The following is an 11204-nucleotide window of genomic DNA, read 5'->3' on the forward strand; positions in this document are numbered from 1 at the left end:
GGGGGTGGGGCGATCGTGGCTCAAGAGTTGGGAGTTCGCCTTGTAATCGGAAGGTTGTCCCGGCTTGGACAGTCTCGGTCGTTGTGTCTTTGGGCAAGACACTTCACCCGTTGCCTACTGGTGGTGGTCAGAGGGCCCGGTGGCGCCAGTGTCCGGCAGCCTCGCCTCTGTCAGTGCGCCCCAGGGTGGCTGTGGCTACAATGTAGCTTCATCACCAGTGTGTGGATGGGTGGATGACTGGATATGTAAAGCGCTTTGGGGTCCTTAGGGACTAGTAAAGCGCTATATAAATACAGGCCATTTACCATTAGACATAATTGGTGCTAGATTAGATCAAAAACAAATGCAGTTGAGAAATTTTGCACAGTTTAGCTACACACCTGACACGCTCATAGAGTACAAAGCAGACAAGGTGCAATGGAACCTGCATAGTCACTATATGCAGTCTTAAGTTGGTGAAAAGAATTCTAATGATCACTGTGCTTCTTTCAATACGGCTGTGATTTTTTATGAAAGATATTTAGGGTCATTTCGACGAACAAATTCTCACAGGCACTGTTTCCTAATAAAGAAGGGTGCCTCTAAAATAATAACAAATCTGACCTCTTCAACTTTCAACCCTGAGAGCACAAGTGAGTCCCTCCCTGTTTTACAAAAGCCTAATTAGCTACTGCAACACACAAAGTAGGGAATCAAAAAAAACAATAGCACCACCTGTTGGTGAGATTTCATAAAGAAACAGGACAAATAAAACAGAACACATACAGTGGTTTGCAAAAGTATTCGGCCCCCTGAACTTTCCCACATTCTGTCACATTACAGCCACAAACATGAATCAGTTTTATTGGACTTCCAGGTGAAAGACCAACACAAAGTGGTGCACACGTGAGAAGTGGAACGAACATCAGACATGACTCCAAACATGTTTTACAAATAAATAACTGCAAAGTGGGGTGTGTGTAATTATTCAGCCCCCTGAGTCAACACTTTGTAGAACCAGCTTTTGCTGCAGTTCCAGCTGCCAGTCTTTTAGGGTCTGTCTCTACCAGCTTTGCACATCTACAGACTGAAATCTTTGCTCATTCTTCTTTGCAGAACAGCTCCAGCTCAGTCAGATTAGATGGACAGCGTTTGTGAACAGCAGTTTCAGATCTTGCCACAGACTCTTGATTGGATTTAGATCTGGACTTTGACTGGGCCAGTCTAACACATGGATATGTTTGGTTGTAAACCATCCCATTGTTTCCTGGCTTTATGTTCAGGGTCGTTGTCCTGCTGGAAGGTGAAGCTCCGCCCCAGTCTCAAGTCTTTTGCAGACTCCAACAGGTTTTCTTCCAAGATTGCCCTGTATTTGGCTCCATCCATCTTCCCATCAACTCTGACCAGCTTCCCTGTCCCTGCTGAAGAGAAGCCCCCCCAGAGCACGATGCTGCCACCACCATATCTGACAGTGGGGATGGTGTGTTCAGAGTGATGTGCAGTGTTAGTTTTCCACACATAGCGTTTTGCATTTTGGTCTCATCTGACCAGAGCACCTTCTTCCACATGTTTGCTGTGTTCCCCACATGGCTTGTGGCAAACTGCAAATGGGACTTCTTATGGTTTTCTGTTAACAATGGCTTTCTTCTTGCCACTCTGCCATAAAGGCCAACTTTGTGCAGTGCACGACTAATAGTTGTCCTATGGACAGATTCCCCCACCTGAGCTGTAGATCTCTGCAGCTCGTCCAGAGTCACCATGGGCCTCTTGGCTGCATTTCTGATCAGCGCTCTCCTTGTTCGGCCTGTGAGTTTAGGAGGACGACCTTGTCTTGGTAGGTTTACAGTTGTGCCATACTCCTTCCATTTCTGAATGATGGATTGAACAGTGCTCCGTGGGATGTTCAAGGCTTGGGAAATCTTTTTGTAGCCTAAGCCTGCTTTAAATTTCTCAATAACTTTGTCCCTGACCTGTCTGGTGTGTTCTTTGGACTTCATGGTGTTGTTGCTCCCAATATTCTCTTAGACAACCTCTGAGGCCGTCACAGAGCAGCTGTATTTGTACTGACATTAGATTACACACAGGTGCTCTCTGTTTAGTCATTAGCACTCATCAGGCAACGTCTATGTGCAACTGACTGCACTCAGACCAAAGGGGCTGAATAATTACGCACACCCCACTTTGCAGTTATTGATTTGTAAAAAATGTTTGGAGTCCATCCATCCATCCATTCGCTTCCGCTTATCCTTTTTCAGGCTCCAGCGCCCCGCTGGAGCCTATCCCAGCTGTCATAGGGCGAGAGGCGGGGTACACCCTGCCTCTCGCCAGTCTGGCGCAGGGCCAACACACAGGGACAGACAACCATTCACACTCACATTCAAACCTAGTGGCAATTTGGATTATCCAATTAACCTATCCCCACAAGCTGCATGTCTTTGGACGGTGGGAGGAAGCCGGAGTACCCGGAGGGAACCCACGCAAACACGGGGAGAACATGCAAACTCCACACAGAAAGACCCCGGCCTGGTGGTGGAATTGAACGCAGGACCTTCTTGCTGTGCAGCAACAGTGCTAACCACCGTGCCACCGTGCTGCTGTTTGGAGTCATGTATGATTTTCGTTCCACTTCTCACGTGTGCACCACTTTGTGTTGGTCTTTCACCTGGAATTCAAATAACATTGATTCATGTTTGTGGCTGTAATGTGACAAAATTCAAGGGGGCCGAATACTTTTGCAAGCCAGTGTAACTGTGCCTGACACATGACTGTCCGGCCTACAGTTAGCTGTTCTGGGTGTTTCTCATCGACTGGCAGCTGGTTCATCTGTGCTGCCAGATGCTTGTGGAGTGCAGTCAGCTTCTTCAGCCAGTAGATGTGAACCATGTCAGTGTCATGGTCCTGAGTCTGCCGACTCAGTGTTTCTTTATGCTTTTGTTTATTCTGAGTATGTTTTCTGTTATGATTTTGTTATAATGTTTGCCAGAAAACCATCAAATCTGAAGGAGTGAGAGAAATGTGCCAAGAAAGAATGAGTTGTATACAGTAAATCATTAGCGAAACGTCTTTGATAGAAACTAGAATAAGCAAGTGCAAATAAAGTAAATTTAAGAACTTGTAAAATACATATAAGAAAAGATCCAATAAAGCCACACCATAAAACACAGATAATAAAACATTAAAAACACAACATGGGTTTTCAACATTTGCTCTGTTGTTCCACTTTCCAAAGCAGTTTCAGTGAGGACCAGGTGCTCGTTCTGAAGTAGCAAAATGCCAAGACAGCAATACTCAAAATTATGTTCTATAATAAGATTATTCAATTATAAAGTTTTGCTAATGGCAGGCAAAGGTTTATTAAATTTTAATTTCATTAATTTAGAGTTCAGATTAAATTTCGTGTGGACATTAGAAGGATTTTCACTTTTGAACATACATTTTGATGGTCTGTGAGGTTGGTATGTTGCACAGTACTCTCATGAGTTTATGGACTATACATGCTGACCAGAAAAACAACAACAACACAAAAAAATCAGTCCACTCTTCTATCTCAGAGAAGCAGACAGATTTCATAATGCTATGGCGATTTGTGTCTTTATCAAAAAACAAACAAACAAAAACATTATTATATTATAAGCTAAAGAAATTGATTCTTTTCTACTCTCCTGGAGTACTCAAAGCGCTCTATACAGCATGCCACATCATACACACAAGCACTCTACACTTTGTCAGGGGTTTCTAACAAACATACACTTTCATACTGGTGGGGGTTAAGACTGGGGGAGCCAGGAATCAAACCACCAACCTTCTGATCAGCAGATGACCTGCTCTACCTCCTGAGCTACAGCCATCACCTGCAGTAGCCAAAGAAAAGAAAAAAACTGAACTGAGCTGAATGCATGTGTTTAGCGCCAGAGTTTGGAGGGCCAGGAGTGACTAAAATATGCCATTAAATAATTAATTAAACGTTTCATTAAATAATTAAAACTGGAATTAATTAATTTAATTAATATTTCAATAAATATTTAAATGCCCATTCATTTTATTTAAAACATGTAATCAATTATTTATGTCTTCATTTCCAATTTTTAAATTAATGACACATTTAATTAACAATTAATTAATTACTACAATATTGACACATTAAATTATTTATTTATTTAAATTTTTAATTATTTATTAACAGATTTAAAGCATTATTTAATGGTGTATCTACCCTGACCCTGCGGCTGTCTTCATGAATTTATTTTATCTGTCAGCCTCACCCATCAAAGTCAGGGGGTGGAGTCAACACCATTGCTTTGGCCTGGTGGCCATGTTTTAGTGGGTGTTTCTCAGTGCCAACAATGGACATGTGGAAATAACTGAACTGTACTTTGAAATACCCTGTTTGTATGTCACCAAATATACTTTGAATATTTTTCTAGCCGGGAATGTAGTGTTTTAGTCTTGAAATATCTGGTCGGTTTGTCAAGATTTGTCAAGAAATTGGAATTAATTGATTAAATAAATATTTCAATAATTAAATGCCCCTTCATTTAATTTAAAACATTTAAAAAATTATTTATTTATTTGTTTCACATCTTAATTTTAATTATTGACACATTTAATTAATAATTTATTGGTGTATTTAATTAATTCATTTTGTCACTCCTGGCCCCCCATCCACAGAGTTGAACTCGCGTTATCGCGAGGTTGGTCTTATTTTGAATTCAGGAGCAGGGCTTTGTTTACTTCCGGTGTACACAGAAAGGTTGAAAACGGCTGGTTCTCCAAGAAAAGGTACTCAGTATGTTGACAGTGATGGTTTCAGCATTAACCGCGTTATAGGAAATGTGCTTTCGTCACTTTTTGTGTGTGTTTTCAGCGAGCTTTGCTTTTCTGTCCTGTTATACGATCACGACGGTGAGATAAGCATTTGGCCCTAAAGCTGAAGTTTACACAAGTAACAAGCTTGGCGCGTACGCGATGAGGAGTGAAAAAAGGCTTTCTAATGGACACGTGCTTTCATGCAGTCATGTTTGCAGCAGGGCGGAGGGGTCAGACTTCCCTGCCTTCTTGGTTTATTCGTGCTACTCGTATATGTGGCACTAAATTGCAGTAATCACACGGCTGGACTCAACAACGCCACGTGTGACTCATGTCATGTTTGCATGTTTGTGCAGGTGTTAATGATGACGGTCCTGAATCTGTCCTTTGCTGCGTGTGGTTTCCTGGGGATCTATCACTTGGGTGCCATGGAGGCCTTTCTCCGGCATGGGCACAAGCTGCTGGGCTCCCTCGGGGCCTGTGCAGGTGCTTCTGCTGGGGCACTGGTGGCTGCTGTAATGGTCACAGCTCCTGAAAAGTTGGAGGTATCGTGTACAGTCCAGGGGTATGTGGGGTTAGTGAAACCCTCTGGTCTCTGAGCAAAATGGAGACAAACTATTTCTCGCTCCTGATTCTTGCTTCTTCTTTAGTACTGGCAGTTTTTATATGTGTGTGTACGGGACTAAAGACTTTGTCAGGGTGAATGATGCTCAGGGATACTTGCTGTCACACACTTGAAGAACCGTCTGTTTTAGTGATGCACACTGTAACAGCCGATCCTATAAAATAACAACTCAGATGTTAGCGTACTCAGAGTGAGTAATTAGCTGTAAATTCAGGAATCTAGATGAACAACAAGCGATTGAGTGAAATGTTATTTACAAGGCGCACTGTGCTCATATATCCTCTGTTCTCAGTTAGTTTTGCAGATTTCAGACTTTGATTGTATTGAGATAAATCACCAGCTGTGCAGGAAAAATGAATCTGTGAGTGTAGAGCTGAGTGAATGAGCTTTGTTACACTAGTGACTGAATGATATGACTGTGCTTTCATCATGGTGTTTGTTTCCTTCTTCCAGCACTGCAAAGACTTCACCTACAGGTTTGCTGACGGTGTGAGACAGCAGCGGTTTGGGGCCGTCACACCAGGATACAACTTTATGCTCACACTCCGGTAACTACTTAGCAGAAGTCTCCTCAACAATCACCGGGCAATGTTACACGATGGAGGTGTTGATGTCTCCCATTGTGGACCTGCAACACGTGTTGCTGTGAATACTGGTTGGTGGTCAATGACCAGCTTAAACACTGAAAACACTGTGGAGATATTTTCCACCTGCTGCAGCGTCATAGCTCTGTGTCACGCAGTGGAAGGTGCACTGAGTTTGTTTAATGCCACAGTAGCAGTGGAATAGACAGATTCATTATCCCCTGAGGTTAACTTGCAGTTACTTTTATGATCCTCATGTTTTGTACCTTACACCATTATCAGGTCAGAAAGCTAAAGCCTTTACCAAACCAGTCAGTCTCTTCAGATTCAGCAGGCATGAAGCACAAGTAGTATCTATGGGTTAACAAGCCTGTTTCAAACATTCCCACAGTTCATACTTCATGTCAGGACTAAACAAACTACGTAACCCTGGAGCACCGTCAGCTGTAGCTGTGCAAAGATGTTTGGTTCTTTCTAAACAAGTCACTGTTTGGCTGAATGGAGCCTGAGCAAGACGTGTTTGGCCCGGGTGCGATCAGGACTTTGTGGAAGAACAAGATTCGACTGAACTCTTAACACGTGCTTTCTGTCAGTGAGCTCGGGACGTTTGTCAGAAAGACTCAGCTGCAGGTCTGTTAATCAGAGTCATAATGGCTTTTTAATTTTCATCTTTTTGTTTTCAGCTTTGTTTGGTTCCAGTTTGCTTGCACTGTGCGGTTTCATGCTTCAGTTTAGTTTTTTAGTTTTAATGCAGTTATTATATTTATATACACTGCCAGTCAGACGTCTGGACACACTTTGTCATTTAATGATTTTTCATTATTTTTACTACTTTCTACATCGTAGATAAACCGAAGACATTCAATATATTTAGATTCCTGACAGTAGCCGCCCTCTGCTGTGTCGACAGCTGCAAACCCTCGGCCTTCTCTCAGTGAGCTTCATGATGTCGTCACCTGACATGGTTTCACCTCACAGCCTGTCAGGGTTCATTGGTGGAGTTTCTTGCCTTCTTAATGACGTTGGCACCATCGGTTGTGCAGCAGTCAGGTTGGTGCACAGCTGACAGCCCTATTTGACAACTGTTAGAGTTCATATTATGACAAGAACCAATCGGAGTAGAGAGAAACAACAGCCCATCATTACTTTAAGAACTGAAGCTCAGTCTGGAAAATTGGTCAAACTTTGAATGTGTCCCCGAGTGCAGTCGCAGAAACCATCAAGACCACGATGAAACTGTCTCACGTCTCAAAGGACAAACACAGTAACTGAAGCTGAAAGCACACAAAGGTGAAAAACTGAATAATAATCTAAGAACGACAAACAGCACCCAGGACTGCAGCACGTCAAAGCTTCTTAGCTGCTGATCTTGGCCTAGTATTCCTAATTCTTCCAGCTTTAGTCTCAGGTGTGTGTATGCTATTAAAACTCATCAAATTATTCATATTTAATGATTTTTCATTTGCTGCTGACCGAGTTTGTGATAGACACAGAAAACAGGTAAAGAGGCAGGGGGCGACCTGCTGCTGGCGGTTAGTTTGTCAGTATCTATGCTTGAAGTGTAAGCTGAGGTGTGAGGAAGGCACACGGCAGCTGAATAAGGCCAGCAGGCTTCGGTCAGTGTAAGTGCTTGATAGCTTGATTAATAATCGCACGTCCCTGTAAAACAGTGTTTACGATGCCCTGTGGAGATGATTCCATTAAATGAACATCTGCGTGTGGATTTTCCCACAGGGAGGGGATAGAAGAGATTCTCCCCACAGAGGCTCACAGTCTGGCCACTGACCGCCTCTACGTCTCAATAACACACTCAGAAAGTGGCACGAACCACAGCGTGTCGACGTTTACCTCCAGGGAGGAGCTCATAAAGGTTCGCACCCCTCTCTGTAAACACACACAGTCCGTTTCAAACATGGTCATAAATGTTTATGATTGTTTTACAGCCTTGTTTCTCTCCAGTCTTCAGTTTAGTGCTTTTACTACTATAAATGACACCGTGCTGTATATGAGCTGTTACCTGACTGCACGCGCCTCGTGACCAAAATGTTGAGCGACGAGCTGCCGAACCAAGTGTTTTTGCCGGATAACTGTCCCCCTCTTGTACCTGTCCAGGTCCTGTTAGCCAGCTGCTTTGTCCCAGTCTATGCTGGACTCAAACCAGTAGAGCTCAGAGGAAAGGTAAGGGTTTATGCCGGTGTCAGAACAAAATCAATTGGTTCATGATGTTCCGCAGGAACGAGCGACAGCTTGCTAGACTGATAAATCGAATGCTTTGCTGACTTCAGAGTGTTCGGTGCTAGAAAATGTTAAACATACAAAAGTAGATTATTGAGTGTGAGGAATGCTTGAATACATGTCAACTCTACTCTTTACTGGTAAAGACAACAGCCAGATATCACAGTCCAGGGTTAAAATGAGCTTTAACATGTGGGCATGAAAGAGGTTCTGAATAATACCGGAGGTTTTGTTACAACGAGCCAAAATGCCTGGTAAAGAAGATATTTGAATGTGTCTTGAGCCACTTTTACACATGAATTGTGGACGACGATGCATCATCTGAAGTTAATAGAGGCCTTTCCTTCAAATAGCACATAACAGGTCCTCTTCAGATGTGCTCTTACTGCTGGAAACCAGTGGAAACCCTGTTCCTTTGGTTCAGGTGAGGGTACACGCCACACCCACTCGCTGTAAATCCACGAGGCCTGTGCTGTTCTCACGTGGATGTAACCTGACATCACGTGGAAGTCATAGAGCGGACAGCTTTCTCTGCTCCGGCTGCTTCGTGCACTAGATTTGAACGTGTCCGTGCTGGTTGGGTTGTAGGAAAGTTCAGGTTTGCAGGGCTTGTCTACAAAGTATTTAATGACAGGATTATTTATGCAGCTGTAGCTCAGGATGTCAAGCAGGTCATCTGCTAATCAGAAGGTTGGTGGTTCCACCCCTGGCTGCTTTTCTCTCCAGGCCATCCATCAGAGTGTGAACGTCAGATAAAACACACCAGCTTCCCTGTCCTGTTAGCATGTTTGTGATTGTCTGAAAGTCTAAACAGCTTTCTTTGCTCTAAACCTTTTTGTAGCTGTTGTGTGACCAGAAGGCTCTTTGTTTCCTGTAGAAATGGATTGATGGAGGATTCACTGACAGCCTGCCGATCCTGCCTGTGGGACGAACCATCACGGTGTCACCCTTTGCTGGACGGCAGGATGTGTGTCCGATCCACAGGGGGCGGTTCAAAACTCAACTCAGCTTGGCCAACATGAACATAATGGTGAGAACCGGAGCATCTGATTGGTCTGTAAGGAGAAACCTGGATTCCCAGATTATTCTCCACCTTCAGCTTTTTACCATAACTGAGCAGCGTGTACGGCTAATAGTGCTAAAGATATGTGCCAGGCAACAAAGCTTTCTCACTCTGTGAACTTCCTGTCAGTGCACGTGGAGCACACCACCACCACCACCACCCAGTGCTCCAACCTGCTGGTTGTATTCAGCTTCTTCAGCAGCTTCAAATTTCCGGAGAGTCCGAAACCAAAGTGCTGCAGTTATGAAACAGAGTCATGTTCAGATATGTGGAGGGTGCGTTCAGACAGAACTGACCGGTGTCCTTCACACAGTCACAGTTCAGATATTAGTCTTTGACATTACGTTAATAATAAAGGTAAAGAGTTCTGTAATCTTAGATGTGCTGCCAGAACCATAAATCTTTTGATCTCGTTAGAAGATGAAGTCGAGCTGTAGATGTTATTTGACCTGATCCAGCTCACAGCACAAAGTGCAGCACGTCCAGCCGTGAATGGCTGCGTGTGCGTGCAGAAGGACGTGTTTCTGTCACTTTGTTGATGTGAACGCAGTCTTTCCGTTGGCTTCCTCAGCTTTCCGTGGAGAACCTCAAACGTCTGAATCAGGCTCTGTTCCCTCCGTCCGCCGGCGCCATGCGTTCGTTATGTGAAGAAGGTTTCACGGACGCCGTGAGGTTCTTAAAGAGAGAGGGCTGGATGGGCTGAGCGTCACACATGGACAAATGGAGCGTGTGAAGCCTGGAGTGTCGTTTACCAAGAAGGAATAAACATTTTCTGTATTTATACGTACTTCCTGGGTGATTTTACTCACCCAGGAAACAGACACATGCTAGAAAAGTAACTGCACCGATGTTTGCATGCAGTGATGTTGAAGTGATTCAGCCTTTGACTTGGTGCATGTTTGGAAAGATGGTACATTGTGGGCTTCACTCAGATTACTTTGATCACACAGGCGTCCTCTCTGTGACAGCATGTGAACCTGGACTTTTATCATAGTTTCTTTTCTTTTGACTTGAAGCAAAGTGAAAAATATCGGATATCCGTGACCCGCCTCACAGAAAGGTTTGTGCCGCCCTCGTGGATGCCGGCGGCTCCCCCAGGACACGAGGCAGCACGAGTCTTTGAAGGGTTGGATGTTTGTGCAGGTTTGACTGCTGCTGGGTCACCGTTTGATTTCCTTCAGGAGCGACTTGGTGTGTGCGAGAGCTGCTCTGCACTCAGCCAGGCGAGGCAGCAGTTACACACATGCAGCAGACTGCAGAGGACGGGCTGGGATCAGGATATTCCAGGAACCCTCAGTGGCATTTCCATCTTTTCTATACAGTCTTTTTGGTGAACAGCAGTGTGAAGGCTGCGATGGGGCTGTCGGTGCTGCTGATCTTTAAAACCAGGAACTCCATGTGTTCTGTTTTTTGATGTCCTTTAAATGATGTTTGTTGTAAAATGAGTGATTTGAACGAGTAAACAAAGGAATGTCAAATAATAATGTTCTTGTCGTCGCTGTCATTATTCTCTCAGACCCGAGCCGGCTGTTGGGATGTCTTCGCTCCCTTATCGTCTCTTATGTAGCACGTCTGTGCTGACATGATGCCGTATGAAATCCATCATAGATACTGTGCATACTGACGAAAGTGACAGGGAGCGCCGCAGCTTCATTTTAGGCTCAAGACGTGCAGAAGTCCACCCAGGGATGTGCATCATGAACAGTCCTGAGTAGTACAGAACCTGAATGTTGTATCGTAGTCAGTTAAACATTATTAGTAACAGAGATCTGTGAAGATCTGCTGCAAACACAGAGGTCATCCTACTGTCTGCTGTCATCAGTCAACTTTTATTCTTACCTTTAACAACAAAGTCTTCAACACTAATGTCAACAGACAAACATGACCTGAGTCACCAGGACAGGCTTGAGTT

General features: G+C 44.0%; 1 protein-coding gene across 4 annotated transcripts; it reads left to right on the forward strand.

Annotated features, from left to right (window-relative positions):
- Nucleotides 1–4694: 4694 nt before the first annotated feature.
- pnpla4 (patatin-like phospholipase domain containing 4) lies at nucleotides 4695–10776 on the forward strand. 4 transcript variants are annotated; one of them, XM_080877910.1, is made up of 7 exons: nucleotides 4785–4881; nucleotides 5142–5330; nucleotides 5864–5958; nucleotides 7729–7864; nucleotides 8107–8172; nucleotides 9107–9259; nucleotides 9864–10776. In XM_080877910.1, the coding sequence occupies exons 1-7, from the start codon at nucleotides 4810–4812 to the stop codon at nucleotides 9993–9995; spliced, it is 843 nt and encodes a 280-aa protein (XP_080734036.1). In that variant the 5' UTR covers nucleotides 4785–4809; the 3' UTR covers nucleotides 9996–10776. The 4 variants fall into 4 exon arrangements, with proteins under 4 accessions (XP_080734037.1, XP_080734035.1, XP_080734036.1 ...); XM_080877911.1 differs by lacking the exon at nucleotides 4785–4881 and adding an exon at nucleotides 4695–4758 and having other exon boundaries at nucleotides 9107–10005; XM_080877909.1 differs by having other exon boundaries at nucleotides 4772–4881; nucleotides 9107–10005.
- The last annotated feature ends 428 nt before the right edge of the window (nucleotides 10777–11204 follow it).

This window comes from Rhamphochromis sp. 'chilingali' (genome assembly GCF_963969265.1).
Source record: "Rhamphochromis sp. 'chilingali' genome assembly, chromosome: 3".
NCBI classification, from domain to species: Eukaryota; Metazoa; Chordata; class Actinopteri; order Cichliformes; family Cichlidae; genus Rhamphochromis; species Rhamphochromis sp. 'chilingali'.

Coding starts and splice junctions, on each gene's coding strand:
- pnpla4 (XM_080877909.1), top strand. CDS start 4,810: ATGTGCTTTCGTCACTTTTTGTGTGTGTTTTCAGCGAGCTTTGCTTTT. Junction 5,331..5,863: donor CAGCTCCTGAAAAGTTGGAG/GTATCGTGTACA, acceptor TCCTTCTTCCAG/CACTGCAAAGACTTCACCTA. Junction 8,173..9,106: donor CAGTAGAGCTCAGAGGAAAG/GTAAGGGTTTAT, acceptor TGTTTCCTGTAG/AAATGGATTGATGGAGGATT.